An 18,499-nucleotide genomic window follows, 5' to 3' on the forward strand; every position below is an offset into this window, starting at 1 on the left:
AAATGATATTTGAATCATTTCTTATAAAAGATTCAAAATACTTTGTAGAATTAACAAAAATTACAAAAATTTATCAGTTGTTAGAAAAGATGTGATGTTAGTGGCCAATATTATTATTAATGAATGAATTAAAATAAATTAAAAATATTTGAAAAGTTTAATTTTTGTTATTGTTTTCATTTTTTTATGCTTATAAAATAAAAAGTATTATCTAAAACATTAATTCTAATTAATGAATTAGATGATTTCTTTTTTTTTCTTAATTATATGTTTTTTTCATGTATGACTAAAATCATTCTTTTAAACTTTAACATATAAGTACTTACACGGCTTTCAATTAACGATAATCTGATTAAGACCAATTGTGCAGGCACGACTGCCTGTTCGTTAATCGTGCTTGAATAAAGCTGATTACGAACAGTAGAATAAATAGTTACAGTTGATTGCGAGAATTGTAAGTTTCGCGAACACCTCTAAGACTTAGACAATACTTACAAACGTATATTTTTTCGAGCAGAGGAAAATATCATTCAAAGTGTTCGTTAAATTGAAATTAGTTTTATCAGTATGCTTATTTTTATAATTTTAATTTTAATTGTGAAAGAGAGAATGAAATTGAAATTATTCATTAATAATAATTTAAAATTAATTTTTTGTTAAATTCCCTCAAAAAATTGTTATTATGAAATATTCGAAATATAAATAGAAAATTAAAATATATATATACGTATATATAGAAAACAAGAGAAAAAAATTATTTTTAATAAAATTTATAATATTCATCATGTGTAAATAATATATTGAAATATTTAAAAAAAAAAATCTAAAAACATAAAATCGCGAATTATTCTGCATATTTAAAATGATTTAATAATTAAAATTTAGAAACTAAATTGCAATGCAAATATTACAGTAAGCAAACATCTAGTTTTGCTTATCAGACTTAAGTGCAGCGATAAAGTTCGCATTTATATATATATATCGTTCAACAAAATTTTATGTCTCTTAAATAGAACATTCATAATTCATGTAAAAATAGAAATTCGAACATTTTGTATCAAAAAAATGATTGATAAAATAAATAATGTGATAATGTAATTAAAGAAAATTGGAATTTAATGTTGTGATAACATTTAATTTTGAATAACTGAATATAATGTGCATGATATGATTGTAAAATATGATCTCATGGAATGTGATCACGTAAAAGGTGTTACTTGAAATAGCAATATCAAAATATGTAAAATTAAATTATTAGTGTTTCCAAAAATATTAATAATAACAAGTAAAAAAAATAATACGAAGACTTTGTTTTCAACTGGTTTTTATTATGAACGTAAGTACATACGTCATTATTATTTGCATGATATAAGTAATATTGTATTGTATTTGTAAGTTATTGCATTTATGTATCGAAAAACATATTTACATATATATATCGCTATGTGCGAATATTTACAAAATAATTTAAATAAATATAATTTTAAAATAAATATAAGAAGTTTATTATCAAATTTATTGTTTCTTTAATAAAATAATTTTTTGTATTTATATTTTATTTTATAATTTAATACTATTTATATAAAATGTATTAATTTTATTTTAAAAATGTTATCTTCTTGTTAAACATATGATTGCAAAAATAATTTTTAGAATTATAATCTTTATGTAAGCAATATAACCACAAAAGTTTTTACTAAAAATATATAAATTTATATTTAAATTATAAAAATATAATTTTGTATAAGTATTATATATTTAAATATTCCAATGGTATATTTTGATTCTATGATTCTAACCTTGATGAAATTATAATATAACATAAACATCACAATCTTCATTTAAAAAACACATATTTAAATTTATCAAATTGAAGATATTTCTGCTTTTATTGTACTTATCAGCAAAAGTCGCCATTCGCTATATCATCGAGACACAGAACTGTAATAATAGAATAATAATTAAAGTAATAAATCAGACACAAGCAAAGTATCTTATGAATATGCGGAATAGATTATAGAGTGAATTTCATTGTATTTAAAAAATTTGCCCTATAAAGTACTTATAAATGCGTTCTCTGACCTAAAGAGAAACCACGTTGGCGCCTAGTATATTTATAAATGAGATCGGTAGTGGGAGGACGACTAGTAACGTGACATTGGTAAATCAAGAAATAGAGAAAGGAGGAAGAAAACAAAATTAGTTAAGAATGTAAGTAATCAAGAATGTGTCGGTAGTTTTACGTTTTTTGTGTGATTTAATAATTCTCAACGGGAATATGTGCAATCGTACAATTAGTGAAATTAAAAATAACGAAACTAACAAATCAATAAACGTTAATTTTATTATAAAGACAATTCAATATCGAGATTCATTTTGGTTACATGATTCTACATGCAAGAGATCCAAAGTGTCATGACAGAAACTATGGATGTATTGGTGAGTATTGACTAGTACATCTTTGCATTTAGCCATTTATTCAAATTTCTATATAAAAAATACTTATATTTCGGAATTGGATCAGGTTATGTTATTAACCATGATGCTACGCGCGAATGACTGATCAAAAGCGCCTGCGTGTATGCGTTTACGCATTCGCATTGTACTATATATATAAAATGCTACCGATCTTAAATTTTCTTTTATTCATTGCAAATATTTTTTATGGATATGTTCATTTTCAAAAATAATTTTATAATTTATAAAGTTTATATATATATATATAATAAATATGAGCGATGAAATATTATATATTTTTATTATTTCATAGATCATATAATTCTTTGATATAATGTAACCGTATGATATACATTTGATATTATGAGATTAAATTTCATCTTCAAAGGAGAAAATATATCCAGTGTAAAATTAATTAATCATATGTTTTTATCTATCGAAGCGTATTTAAATTTTTATGACTTATTTAAATTTTAACTTAAAAACTTTAAAAAATTTAAAACTTGTTTTCGAAGTATAGATATTCAGCGGATTTTTATAAGCGAATTAGTTTAATAAATATTGTTTATAAATAAATTGAAATTAATAAAAAATAAGTTTATATGTAAAATTAATTAATTTCTAAATATCTGTATGTAACAATAATTAAGATTTTCAAAATACTTTTTTGTATTAAAAAAAAAGTTATATTAATTTTACATATTTTTTTATTTTGGAACTCTTTTATTAAAAACATATTTAGTTATAAAAATATTTACATATAAATCAAATAAATCATTACAATATTTAAAAAATAGTACAAATAGATTTAATAATATATGAGTTTCATATATTTTATATAAAGTTCTAATATATAAAAGATAAAAAAAATAAAATCTTTATTTTTTAATTTAATAATTATAAGATTATAGAATTGTATGAATAAATGAAATTGAATTTGAATAATATATTTGAATAATATTGATTAAAAAAAAAATCGAATACTTTTCTCTATTGTACTTACATTTATTTATATTTATATTATATTTTTTTTTGTCTTTGATAAATTTAAAAAAATCAAAAAAATAATTTTTATAATTCCTGAATCATTTGCTTATTTGCTTCAATAATTGTCGCGTCATAAATTCAATTTAATTTTTCAATAATTTTACAATAATTGCAATAATTGCAATAATTAACATTACATACAAATTATTATATTAATATAATATATATTTTTTGTTTCTTGGAAAATTAAATTTCTATTTATATTATAATAATTAAAATAAAAATATATAAAATAATAAAATAATAATAATATATAATAAATATAAAAATATTTATATTTATATTATAATATTTATTTCACAGATCGATACAGGCAAAGAAGTATCCGACATGGGCGATGTGATTTCTACATATATTACATCACCTGAAAAAAAACGTAATAAAACAAAGACACAATGGCGACAATGGCTAGCATGTATTTCCGGTTAGTTTTCTATTTTTTTTATGTTACATTAACGAAAGTCCAACATCTATTTTCTAATTTTTTAAACTTTTATATTTTTTTTCATTTAATAAGAATTTTATAAATATTGAAATGATACATAATGAATTATGCAATGAAAAATATTCTATAAAATAATATGTATATATACAGAAAACCGGATTCTACAAATTACATGAATTATATTTACAATTAATTATAATATTTATAAATTTATTTTAGAATTCAATGATGAAATCATTGAAATCATTGAAATGAGAAAATGTCATTATTAATTATTATTATTTTATTTATTATTATTAATTTTTCAAGCGATTCTAATTTTTTATTTTTATTTTTATTTAAAGCTAAATTATTAAAGTTAAATTATTTTTTGTTATATTATTTTGTTACATTTATGTTGATATTTTAATTCTTTTTTATTCTAGCAACTCTTTCCATGGTAGCAGTGGGTACTGTTTATGGATGGGTAACGACTTCTCTCTCTCGATTAACATCCGAAAATAGCGGAATGCCATTTAAGATAACAAACGACGAAGGTTCATGGATTGTATCTTTAACTGTAATTGGTTCTATGACCGGTCCTTTTCTGGGTGCTTGTTTAGCTGATCGTTTTGGTCCTAAACGTTGTCTTTTGATATCCAGTGGATTTTTCATCGTAGGTTGGCTTTTGGTGTTATTCGCAAATACTGTAGCTGTTTTATACGTTGCTCGTGTCATTCTTGGTATAGGTGTTGGGATTTCTTATACAACGAATCCCATGTATGTCTCGGAAGTGGCAGATATCAACATTAGAGGTGCTTTAGGTACTTTAATAGCAGTGAACGTATTTACTGGATCACTGATGACATGTAGCATAGGACCTTGGGTATCGTATAAAATACTGGCAACGATTTTATTAGTGATACCGATATTATTTATTGCATCCTTTGTATGGTTTCCTGAAAGTCCTCATTTTTTAGCAGTAAGAGGTCGTAAAACCGAAGCTAGCCAATCAATAGCATTTTTCAAAGGTATTCACGATCCTAATGAAGTGAAAAAAGAATTATCCTTAATTCTACGCGGATTATCCAGGAATGATTCTTTTCAGTCAAATACAAGTCAAAATATAGAGATAATTACATATACCTGGTTGACCAAACTACGATTTTTATTATTACCAAATAATATGAAAGCTTTATGCATTGTTGTTTCTTTAATTGCAGCGCAACAACTTAGCGGAAATTTTAGTACTATACAATATCTCGATGTATTGTTCAGGAAAGCAGCAATTAGTATTGATTCGAATGTGGCGACTATTATTGTTTTGGCTGTTGGTCTCATATCTGGTAGTTTAGCCACTATAACAGTGGAAGTTGCAGGAAGACGATCACTTTTGATGATTTCTACATTTGGATCATTCCTTACATTAGCTATTCTAGCGATTTATTTTATGCTCGATATTAAAGGCATTGATGTTTCCATGATCAATTTTCTTCCCGTCATTGACGTAATCTTTTTTCAGATAGCATTTCAAATAGGTTTAGGCGTGTTACCTAATGCACTTATCGGTGAATTATTTCCTACGGAAGTAAAAAGTGTTGCAGGTGCCATCGTTACAATTTTCGATGGTATACTTGGTTTTATTGTGTCAAAACTGTATCAAGTTATTGGTGACAGTTTTGGATCACATACGGTCTATTATTTCTTCTCGGCATCTTGCTTATTAGCTTTTTTCAATGTAATGTTATTTGTGCCAGAAACAAAAGGTAAGACGTATCGCGAGATTCAAGCGCTTTTGGCTGGGAAGGAATTGAATTTTTCAAATGAAAGAGTTAAAAGTGATGACAATGATGTTATATGATACGAAGAATTATACCATAAATGTGAATCACAATCTCTATTTTTGTGCAATTTTTTATTTCTTGATTTTATTAGAAATATTTTAATGTTGGACTTAATGACTTAATGTTTACAGGATATTATAATTTTGTTTATATGCGTAATAAAAAAGTTTATAATAAAAGCAATACTTTAATATTAATATTTGTAACTTAAAAAATAAATTGAATCATATTATTATTTTAGAATAATAAATAATTTTAAATTAATATATTTGTTATATTTTATAACTATTCCTTAACATATTACTTTAAATTTTATTTTAAGTTGAAAAATCGTAACAAGCAACATTTATTTTGAATAGATAAATAGTTATTTTTAATTTAGTTGGCGTTACTAATCGTAATCTATTTCCTTCAAAAACAGGAAAAATAATGATGCGGTTGAAGAATGATATTAATACAATATCATTGTATTAATCTCAATCAAGTAGATTATGTATTTTAAATATTTGTGGCAAAATTTGCGGCTTTTAGAAAAACCATTTTATCCTGTTAAGTTTGTATATAAAGTCATAGTTTAGTTCCAGTTTTTAATAGAACGATATTGACAATTCAAATCCGAACATTCATTCTTATTCTACATTTCACCGTGAGTTATAATTAAAATTTGATGAAATTTGAATATTTCGTGAAACAATCGTCATAAAAAATTTATATAAAACGGCACTTATTCGTGAACTTATCATTTATAGAATAATAATTAGTTTCGTTTATTTGGTTTTTCTTCATTCGACATCAGAACTATCGACGAAAATGGCGTCTGATAAATCGGGTATTTTGTATCTATTTGATCGACCTTCTGAACCGGTTTACGTCCCTAAGGGAGACAATAAAGTTGCTTTTGATATTCCACCTGATTATTTAGTAAGTATTATATTTCATACAAATTATTATTTAAATATTATTTGAATTAAACAAAAATTAAATTTTAAAAAGTTAAAAAATTAAATATTAATTAAAAAGTAAAAAAAAAGAAAAATAAATAAATATAAAATTTGAAATTGAAGACAATAATTAAAAAAATATAATTATCATATTATATATTCGATAAAATGTCACAATTTTAAAGATTTTCAATGATTTTTTAGCCTGATAGATATCGTTCTGTGGCTACTCAAGTATTTAATCGTTTCGGCGATGATGCAGAATCGAAATTTCCAGTGAAGGCAATTACTCTTCCGGATCTTAGTATTCCAATGCAACTTGGACGTCGTCAACCTTTTTCACTATTTATCCCGGCACATCGAAAAATAGCTGCTCGATTAATTGATATTTTTATGGGTATTTTTTTTCTTCCTATTTTCTATTTCTTTTGTTTCTTTTTTATTAATTATTTTTCAATAATTATTATGAAAACAATTATTATGAAGTTTGATTTATTTATTGTTGAACTGTTTATCAATTAAGATCTTAATTACAAATTAAAATTATCTTATAGATAGAAAATATATATTACATTTTAATTTTTAATCCTTATATTCGTTTCAATATTTCGTATTTTATGTTGCAGGTATGCGAACATATGAGGACTTCCTGTCTGTTGCAGTTTATTGTCGCGATCGTTTAAATCCAAATATGTTTATTTATGCCCTATCAGTGGCGATACTTCATCGTCCTGACACAAAAGATTTGCCAGTACCACCACTTACCGAAGTATTTCCAGACAAATACATGGATAGTGGAATATTTTCCAGAGCTAGAGAGGAAGCTAATGTTGTACCTGAAGGTGCCAGAGTATGTACAAATATATTGTAAATTATAAAATTTAAGTATCAATGTAAATAAAAATATTTTATTTGTTCACAAAATATTTCTTAATAGATTCCAATCGAAATTCCAAGAGATTATACCGCATCAGATCTTGATGAGGAACATCGTGTTGCTTATTGGAGAGAAGATATTGGAATTAATCTTCATCATTGGCATTGGCATTTAGTGTATCCATTTGAAGGTGATATGAGAATTGTTAACAAGGATCGACGTGGAGAACTTTTTTACTATATGCATCAACAGATTATGGCTAGGTAAATATTTGCTAAAAATATTAAAAATATAAGTTAAATATAAATTTTAATAAATTCTAAATGGATGCAATGGTCTGAATATATAAAAATGGTATTTTATTTAATTAAAAATAAATTTAATATTTTTAGATATAATTGCGAACGACTATGTAATCGTCTTGGACGAGTAAAACGATTCATTAATTGGCACGAACCGATTCCGGAAGCTTACTTCCCGAAATTAGATTCTCTTGTTGCCAGTCGAACATGGCCATTTCGACCCAGCGGTACTGTTCTTAAGGATATCAATCGACAAGTTGATGAATTGAACTTTGACATTCAGGATCTAGAAAGATGGCGTGATCGTATTTACGAGGCAATCCATACAGGATCTGTGATTAATACCAGGGGTGAAAGAATTCAGTTGACTGAGAAAAATGGAATCGATGTCCTAGGAAATATCATGGAAGCTAGTATTCTTTCTCCCAATCAGAATGTCTATGGTGATCTCCATAATTTTGGTCATGTCGCTATTTCTTATATCCATGACCCGGATCATCGATATTTGGTAAGCATGTAATATATATATTTTATAATTTTTAAATTAATACCAGAATTATTGTATTAAAATGTAATTTTGAATATTAATAAACAAATATTTAAATTAAATAAAATTATTTTATTTTTCTTTATTTTTTAGGAGAGTTTTGGTGTTATGGGTGATTCAGCAACAGCTATGAGAGATCCTATATTTTATAGATGGCATGCATTTGTCGATGACGTCTTTCAGGAACATAAAAATACATTACCTCAGTATACTGTACAACAGGTTAAATTTATTTTAATATTACATTTGTTTAATCACAATATTAATACACATTAATACACATTATTATAAAATGTGTATTTATATGCATAGATAATATATATTTTTTTATTGTCTACAGTTAGACTTCCCGGGTATCGAAATAGCAGATATTAAATTGACAACCAATCAACAACGCAATATTTTAAATACTTTTTGGACCAAAAGTGATGTAGATTTGTCACGCGGACTCGATTTCACTCCACGTGGCGCAGTGCTTGCTAGATTTACTCATTTGAACCATGCTGATTTTTCATATACGATTGTTATTAATAATCGTAATAATACATCAATGAAAGGCACGGTCCGTATTTTTATAGGTCCTAAAGAAGATGAGCGTGGATTACCGTTTACTTTCAGAGAACAAAAGAATTTAATGATCGAATTGGATAAGTTTTCTATAACACGTATGTTGTTAAACATATACATATATATATATATTTACAATTTTAAATTATTAATTCAATTAAAGATGTTATTAGTATGAATATTCTATATTTGAAATATGTTCCATTATTGCGCTATAAATTAACTTTTTTGATGTAATATACATCAAATATGATGTATTTATTTTTATTTGATTTTAGTTCAACCAGGAAAAAATACGATTGAACAGAAATCTACGAAATCTTCAGTAACTATACCATTTGAGAGAACTTTCCGCAACTTAGATGAAAATAGACCAATAGGAGGTGATAGTTTGCAACGATTCGATTTTTGTGGATGCGGATGGCCACAGCATATGCTTGTACCAAAAGGAAATAAAGAAGGTTTTGCAATGGAACTTTTCGTCATGGTATCGGATTATAAAGATGATCGTGTATGTATCTTATATTAATAGATTAATGAGTATAAATTTCTTAAAAACTTTAGTTTTAATTTTTTATATCACAATATTTTTTATATTACATAGGTTGTACAGGATGAGCCAATTGGTTGTAAGGATGCTGCAAGTTATTGTGGATTGAGAGATAGAAAGTATCCTGATGCACGAGCAATGGGATATCCATTTGATCGTCAACCTCGTGCAGGTGTTGAAACTTTAGCTCAATTCCTCACCGGAAATATGGCGGTAACTGAAGTAACAGTTCGATTTACTGATACAATTGTACCTAGATCTAGATCTGGAAGTATGAGCAACACTTTAACCTTTATGTAATGAGATTGAATATTTTTTGACATGGCAAATTATTGGATATAGACTGCTGGAATTATAATATACTTAAGATCATTAATGATTGATTTTTTACTTTTTAATATTTTAATTGTATTTTTTATCACACACATATATATATAAATCTATTGTAATAAAATAAAAAAAAAAATAAATGAATAGTTAAAATAAAAATGTAATTGAATTTAATTAATAATAAGTATTTGTCACTTTAAGATCCAAAGGATTATGTAAGAAAATTTTTAATAGACAAAAGACAATTAATATTTTTAAATTATTTATTTTATGTTTTAGATCTAAATACTATATCATATTTTATCTACAAAATTGGAGCGTATAAATTGTTACAATTCTTACAATTAAAACATTTGTGCAAACCTTGTAACAACTACTACACAAATTGTTATAACACGCAATGTTCCTCGATAAGCAAATGTAGCTCAAGGAGATACAACAAATAATGACTCAAAAAGACTTTAAGAAAAAGAGGTGCCACGTATCCAAAAGGAATTAGATTTCATTTATATTTTTGGCATCGCTATTCTCAGAAACAAGAACGAATAATAAAACAAAGATGCCGATGTTTGCCAAAGTTTTGACAAGTTATAAGATATGAAAATAAATTTTTTCGCGATACTGCGAATATTAAACATCAATGATTCGATAGTTGAAAAGTCATTTTTTAAATTGTAAATATTATTAAGCTGACTAGCTGCTCAAGATTCAATTCTAGTGACTAACAGAGTTAGTCATGTGAGATTGCCGCGATTATAAATAGATCTCCAAATTCGGCGGATAGTTAGTTATTCAGAAGTCTGCATGCGTGATGTTTTATAAAAGTATTCTTCAAGTTTGAATAAATTTTGTACATGAATCGGTATCATCATTTTATTCCGATTCTTTTAATAGTACATTCTCTCATGATGAACGTCCTACTACATAACAATGTCAAAGCGTAATTACACTTTCCCGACCTGCTCCCACTCCAATCCACTTAACTGAAATAATAATAATTTTTAATATATTTCAATTCAATAAAAAAAATTTATAGAGAAATTAAGAAAATTACCTGGTACTCCAAGATGTTCTTCTATTAATTGTATATATTTTTTTGCATTAGGAGGTAATTTTTCTAAAGAACGTACACCCTCTGTTGTCGATTGCCAACCATCGAGAGTTTCATAAATTACTTCTACTTTGACCAAATCAGAAGTGGTACTTGGAAAATAATCAATTTCCTTTCCATTTAATCGGTAACCTACACCAATTTGAATTTTTGGAAGCGTATCTAAAATGTCTAATTTTGTTAGACATATTGACGTATATCTGTTAAATAAAAATAAATAAAATTCTAAATGTAAAGAGATAAATAAATTCGTTTAATTAAATATTTTTATAATAATATTTCTTACCCATTAACCATTGCAGTGAATTTAAGAAGAGTTAAATCTAGCCAACCGCAACGTCTTTTTCTATTTGTTGTAACACCAATTTCATGTCCTCTCCTTTGTAAAAGCTCGCCTGTAGCATTCAAAAGTTCTGTGGGGAATGGACCATCACCAACTCTTGTAGTGTATGCTTTAACGACACCAACAACTTCTCCGATATAAGACGGTGGTAATCCAAGACCGGTACAAACACCACCTATACTGCAGTTAGAACTCGTAACATAAGGATATGTTCCAAAATCTATATCTAGCATCGCAGCATTTGCACCTTCTACTAATACTTTTTTTCCTTCGCGTAATGCTTGATGTAAATACTGAACGGTTTCTTTTACTAACGGTCTTATTCTTTCTGCATATCTGAAAATAAATTAATATAAATATTATTTCTAAATATTGTTTTTTTTAATGATGATTTTTAATCTTATAATATTTAAAAAGAAAAAGAAAAAAAAACATACTCTTTATATCGTTGAAGCTCTGCTTTTACATCAACTTTAAGTGCTGGAAACATTTTTTGATACGAAGTTACCAGTGTGTCAAATTTTTGCGAAAATTTGTCGAAATCTCCGAGAAGATCACCGATTCTAAGTCCATTTCTGGCAGCTTTACTCGAATACGTTGGTCCAATTCCTTTTTTGGTTGTACCAAGGGACTGTGTACCTTTTTCTAATTCCTGGAGGCCATCGACTTGTTGATGAAAATCAAATACTATATGTGCACGATCGGAAATTATTAATCGTTCCCGCCAATTTTTCAAACCTTTTGCTTCATTGCTTTCTAGTTCTTCAAAAAGACCTGGTAAATGTATTACTACTCCATTTCCTGAACAAAATTTATGAAAAATTACTATTATAATTATAACATTCTTAAAAAATTCTTATTTAAGAATTTATAGATAATATAATACAAATATTTTTGCATACAATATCTGAAATAAAAAGTTCAGCAGCAATTTTATATATGTACAGAATAAAATTGCATATTCAGGATGTTCATATTTCAAGGCTATCGAAAATATTGATATTAAACTTTGAATAATTTTTAAATATTTTTTTTTAAATCAATAGATTATTCATTTAATGACAATTATCTTTTATTTAAAATATTTTTTATAATATTATATAATATTATATGTAGTATTTGCGGATAATAAATATTTTTAAAATACTTTTTTTTTCATAATGAACTCGTAAAATTTTTTAATAGAATCAGTATCTTATTTGCAAAGAAAATTAAAATAAATTTGAAAAGTATAAAAATATAAAAAGAATATATTTTTGTTCATTTAATATCAAATTATTTTAAAATAATTTTTTAATTGTGAATTTAATTAAAAAAAAAAAAATAAATAAATAAAATCGATATTTAATTTAAATCACAATTTTTTGGCAAAAAACTATACTATACTATACTATACTAATTTTATGTAAATGCAAATATATATTTGTAATTAATAAAATCGAAGACTATTAAATAAAATCATGTATATATTTATAAATGATTTCAATACTAAAAAAAAAAAGATAGAATATTACAATTAGCAATAAAATTTCAAAATAATAAAAAGATATTAATTAAAAATAATATAGACTAAAAAAAATTTTTTTTTGATAATAAAAAAATACAAAATAAATTGTCAATGTTTACAATTAATAAATATATAAGTTGTGATTTTTAAATATCAAATATTTATAAAGAATAAAATCAATCTAAATTCAATATTTTTTTGAGACATAATCTATCCTAGTAAGTAGTAATATTTTATTTTATCAAATATTAAATAAAATTATTCATAATTAAATTAAATAATAAAAGAAAAGAAAATATTCTTTTCTGTTTTTTTATCTTTAAAAAAAATGTTTTTTAATCTTAAAATACTAACACCACAGATAATTACATTAATATCACAATCACATTTATTACGAAAGAATTATAATAAATAAATAATCCTTTCATATACAAGGTAATAAATTTAGAGGTAATAAATTAAGATGGTATGACTAAATGTTAATATATAATAATCATAAATATTGCTGTATCTTGAGTAATATAATACATATTAATACATATAATAATTTTATAATAATAAACATAGATAGAGATTTTCACGCAATTAAATAAAGCTATATCTATAAACTAGATAAAAAAATTCCATTGGGAAAAAGTAAATGATTTTAAAAAAATATTTTTCAAATACAATAAAATCAATTTTAAAATATATTTTCTATATTCTATATTATTCGATATTGAAATTTTTATAAATAACAATTCAAAAAGAAATTAAATAAATCCTCCATTAACTAAAAATTACTTTTATACGATAAATTCTTTCGTTAAGAAAATTGATAGTTAGGAAAATAAATAATAATTATATGCATTTAAATTGAATATAATATATTTAAGTTAGAGACCATTACTTTATATTATTATTTCATATATAAACGTGCACTTTCATATTCCAAACACATGGATACTTAATTTTATTTTATTTTTTTTATGTTCAGCCATTCCGTTTTGAAATTATTGAAATTTTATTAAGAGCCATCACATAATCGAAAAATAATTACCTATAACCGATGTACATCTAGGATTGATTATTCCACTGGGCAGAAGATGGAAATGGAACTCCGCACCATCTACTACTACAGTATGCCCGGCATTGCTTCCTCCCTGCAAAATTAAAATTCTTCTTTTGCTCCAACATAGATACTATTTTTTTTCTTTTTCTTTGCTTTTATTTTATTTCTTTTTTTTTTTAAATATTTTTAATATTTCTGACAAAAAATTGATTAAAATTATTTAAATACCAATTACTTCTAAATAAATATCCAAATAATAATTGTGAAGGAAGAATCAGAAGAATTTTGTTTTCCAAAACGAAAATTTTTCCATATAATTCAATAATATCGTGTACAGTGTATTACTGTTGTAGAAGGCATATATTTAAAAAATGCAAAGTGCTCGTTATTCAATGGTCTCTTTATATCTTTATAGAATATAAAAATATATATTTATTTTTATCTTTATCTTTATACATAATATAAATTTTTTAATAGAAAATAAAAAATGTATATATAAAAATAAATAATATAACAAATAATAATAATGTCAATACAAATTAAATTAAATATAAAATTAATAATATTTAATATATTGGTGAGATATAAAATGATTTTTTTTATATGATATAATTTCCGCGAAAAATATTCTAGTTAACATGTTTTAATTTTTTTATACTAAATTCTGAGAGAGATTTTAACAAACTATTAAAAATAATTTTACAAATTTTTTATGTTAATCATTATTTTATTTAACAATTATTACTGAGCAGAAATGAAAATGGAATTTCGTTATCAGAAATTTCAAAAATTTTAATGATAAAACAATAATTGTTGAAGATTATTTTTTATTACTCCAAAATTAAACGTAATTTTAGACGAATGTTATACGTAAGACTTTGAATAAATCTTGACAAGGTTGCGTAATTTTCCTCTGTTAACTGTGTAATTGACTCTGCAGTTTACGACATCTACGATTGTTGAAACGTTTTGTCAGAAATGATCAGAATGAATAATATTGCTAATATGTTAAAATGTCTCGTTCAAAAATGTCCTTTATCTTTAAGAAACATGTTACTTAAAGATTATATTTATTAACGAAATTATATGAATATTTTTTTATTCTATCGCATGTTGGAATAGATGTTGAAAATAAATGAAATTGCAAATTAAAAACGGCTATGAGTCATACTTGTGCTAAATCTATCTTTCAGCATGTATCTATATAACACGTGTTCTTTTCATGACGTGCAAGTCGAATATTATGAAACAAAAAATGAAACAAAATGGCAATGCCAATTGGCATCATCCACAGTCATATCAACATCACATGTGATGATGTACGGGACAATGAACGTGTTAAGATCAATGTTTCCATCTTTAGTTTATAAATATGTATGTAGTTTTATCAAATAAAATATCTTTCTTGTAAAAATGATTACTAATTTAACTTTTAAAAAATGATTACTATTTTGATTACTAAAAATATCAAATATTGAAAATATATTTTAACCAATTATTAACCAATTGCAATAAAACTTCTTCCAGAAAATATTGAATTAAAAATCTTTTCATTCTTGATCAAATTATTTTTTGGTTTTTTATTTATTTGATTTCAGTCTTTTTTAGAATTTTATTTTATCATTAAAAAAAAGAGAAATTCCGAAAAAAATATTATATTGTAATAATAAATATCATATATATATATATATATATATATATATATATGATGATTTCGAAATAAAATAAAAAATTACAGAGATAATATTATATATATAGATATTTTACTTTTATGGATTACTTTGTTATGATATAAATAAAAAAAATGAGGTTTTGTTAGTTAAATCTTAATGATTTAAAGAACAAAATATCGCTTATGTTAATATTAATTGATATACACCATTGATATACGTCATATACATTATGTCATGAACATATATTTATAGTATATATTTATATCTACATTATATTTATATCTATACTATTTAGAAATATTACTAAGATACGATTATTACTAATTCTATAGTAATTCTATAGTATAAATTTGATATTATGTGAATGAAATATGTTTAACTTGTTGTTTTTAAAATATTTAATGAATTTATATAACTTATGATACGATAAAAAAGATTATATAGCGATAAAAGAGATTAGCACCATAAGATGGTTTTGAGTTCATTACGAAAAGTATTTTCGAAATATTTATTACCATTATTATTACTATTATATGTTGTCTATTTAATATGAATAAATTTTATATTCTTTATATTTATATTAATTTTTTGCAAAATTGAAAAGTCGTAAAAATATTAAAATCAACCTATCGTGTAATTTTAACATTTATGGATAATTTTAATAAATAACAATTAATTATATTTGATTTTTAATTATTTCATATGCTATTTATATTGATATAGATTTATTAAAATTATTGTTAAAAAAAAAAAATAAAATTACAATGGATTAAAGATGTAATAAATTGCAATTAATTTATAAATTTAATTGTAAATTCAATATGGAAAAGTTATTCATTAAATTTAAAGATGAAAAAATTATTATTATTATAGATCATAAACAATCCTGAAAATGCAAATCAAATTTAATGAATCATACTAATTATTATATATATAATTATATATATACTATATAAACAACATATATAATAAAAAAAATAATTTAAATAAATAAATATATTTCTATAAAAATGATAAAAGATGATTATAAGAACAATATAAATGAAATGTGACAAGTATTAAATTATTAAATTAAAATTAATTAAACATTATTATAATAAATATAATAAAATATAAAAAAAATGATATGTAAACAAAATAAAATGCATAAAATACAAAATAAAAAAATTGTTATCATGATTATAGAATTATATAGAATATATAATGTAAATAAAATAATAATAATATTATGAAAGCTATAATATTTGTATGGAATTATTTCTAATAATTTTATAAATGTTTTGTAAACGTGATATATATATATACATATATTATGTATATATATATATATATATATATGATACGTTCATATTTAAGTTTTAAATTTATGCTTTATTGTAATATAATATTTATCAAAATCATGTAATTTAGTATCAGTTTCTAAAAATGTAGTCTAACCTATTAAGAAAAAGAAATTGAATATTTAAGTAGTAATATTTAAATCATAATCATTTTATAATTACATTTATATTCATAAAATTATATATTTGAATTAAAATTTTCACATAAATTTGAAAAAATAAGACATTCTATCTTTTTAAACTATATTATATGTAATCAGTTTTAAAATTTCAATGCCAATTGGAATAGCTTCGTGCGTTATGTAATAATATTATAATATATATTTTTATACATGTATTTATACTTTTATGTATATATTGATTTTTATGCATACTTATATATCATATAAATCTATATGCTTAACAGTTTAAGATTAAAATTATTTGACTTCAAGTCAATCAAACTAGACAAGTTTTAAAAAAAAATTGAAAAATATCTTTTTGAATTTTAGAATAGAATAAATTTCTGTATACATAATAAATAAATAAATAAATAAATGAAGTTAAAAAATAGAAGAAAATAGAGATTTTTATTATCATGAAAAAAAATAATATAAATTAAAATTTTTTTAATATAAAATAAACTTGTTATAAAAATAAGAAATACTTAATGTATATAAATTAATTTCAGATTCGTATTCGTAAAAAATTATATTCTTTTCAATATTTAAATTAAATTATAGAAATATAAATTTTTAATTTATTAAAATAGGAAAAGAAACATTTATAGTCACGTGACATATATGTATATAAAAAAATAAGGAGGGAAAGAAGAGAGAGAGAAAGAACGATTGCTACTATTTAAAATAAAATAATAAAAATGGAAAATAAATTAATGAATTAATATTTTACTGTAATGTAATAAATTTTATAATTTTAAACATAATTTAAATGTATGTTATAAAAAAATTCTGAAAAAGAAAACGAAAATGAAAAAATGGCGAACTCACCTGACACCTGCAGACGACGTCAGCATCCATAGCAAGCATATCGACGACCTTGCCTTTACCCTCATCGCCCCATTGCGCTCCAAGAACAACAGTAACTTTGGTTGTAGCATTTGACACACGTTGTTTCTTCCTTGGTGATGCGAGAACGCTGTCCCCATTTGCTTGTTGAACGGAACGTTGCATTTTCGAATGTGAAAATATTGGCAATTTTTCGAGTAATTGCACAAATTACCCGCGCATGTATGCACCTCGAAAACCACCGCGCGACTACTAAAACATAGACTTGATTGACTTAAATTTCTTCGACGAATGAAGTGACATCTAGAGGGAAAAACTAAAAATGATAGAAAATTGAATAAATTTGTATAGAATCATAAACAAAATACAAAATAGATCCACTATTTTATAGGAACTTGTATATTTTGTGTTCTGAATTATTGATCGAGTACTGATCAGATCACAGACGAAGTATAGAATAGATCCAACACTCAATAGATTTTTTGTCTCGTATTTCGAGAACGCTTTTACCATTTTATTATCATTGTCAACGTTATCGATTCCGTTCAGAATAAGATTGCAACGTTAATAATGGTTGGAAT

The 18,499-nt window shown here is 23.7% G+C and overlaps 3 protein-coding genes across 6 annotated transcripts; 2 read left to right on the forward strand and 1 right to left on the reverse strand.

Moving 5' to 3' along the window:
• Window positions 1-1,193: 1,193 nt before the first annotated feature.
• Window positions 1,194-5,955, forward strand: LOC108004137 (facilitated trehalose transporter Tret1-like). Of its 4 annotated transcripts, XM_062084409.1 has the most exons (5): window positions 1,194-1,336; window positions 2,089-2,211; window positions 2,402-2,439; window positions 3,808-3,928; window positions 4,375-5,955. In XM_062084409.1, the coding sequence occupies exons 3-5, from the start codon at window positions 2,416-2,418 to the stop codon at window positions 5,787-5,789; spliced, it is 1,560 nt and encodes a 519-aa protein (XP_061940393.1). In that variant the 5' UTR covers window positions 1,194-1,336; window positions 2,089-2,211; window positions 2,402-2,415; the 3' UTR covers window positions 5,790-5,955. The 4 variants fall into 4 exon arrangements, with proteins under 4 accessions (XP_061940393.1, XP_016922312.1, XP_061940394.1 ...); XM_017066823.3 differs by having other exon boundaries at window positions 2,089-2,439; XM_062084410.1 differs by lacking the exon at window positions 2,402-2,439.
• A 207-nt stretch (window positions 5,956-6,162) lies between these two features.
• LOC108004136 (phenoloxidase 1) lies at window positions 6,163-10,045 on the forward strand. Its single transcript, XM_017066822.3, has 9 exons — window positions 6,163-6,693; window positions 6,918-7,110; window positions 7,340-7,563; window positions 7,651-7,853; window positions 7,983-8,400; window positions 8,533-8,661; window positions 8,780-9,104; window positions 9,285-9,517; window positions 9,611-10,045. The coding sequence occupies exons 1-9, from the start codon at window positions 6,583-6,585 to the stop codon at window positions 9,854-9,856; spliced, it is 2,082 nt and encodes a 693-aa protein (XP_016922311.1). The 5' UTR covers window positions 6,163-6,582; the 3' UTR covers window positions 9,857-10,045.
• A 90-nt stretch (window positions 10,046-10,135) lies between these two features.
• LOC108004135 (adenylosuccinate synthetase) lies at window positions 10,136-18,402 on the reverse strand. Its single transcript, XM_017066821.3, has 6 exons — window positions 17,901-18,402; window positions 13,887-13,989; window positions 11,778-12,141; window positions 11,284-11,676; window positions 10,941-11,197; window positions 10,136-10,869 (listed from the first exon to the last, which is right to left on the reverse strand). Exons 1-6 carry the CDS (start codon window positions 18,081-18,083, stop codon window positions 10,820-10,822), a joined length of 1,350 nt encoding a protein of 449 aa, XP_016922310.1. The 5' UTR covers window positions 18,084-18,402; the 3' UTR covers window positions 10,136-10,819.
• Window positions 18,403-18,499: the final 97 nt, after the last annotated feature.

The sequence above is a fragment of the Apis cerana genome, linkage group LG14, assembly GCF_029169275.1.
Source record: "Apis cerana isolate GH-2021 linkage group LG14, AcerK_1.0, whole genome shotgun sequence".
NCBI classification, from domain to species: Eukaryota; Metazoa; Arthropoda; class Insecta; order Hymenoptera; family Apidae; genus Apis; species Apis cerana.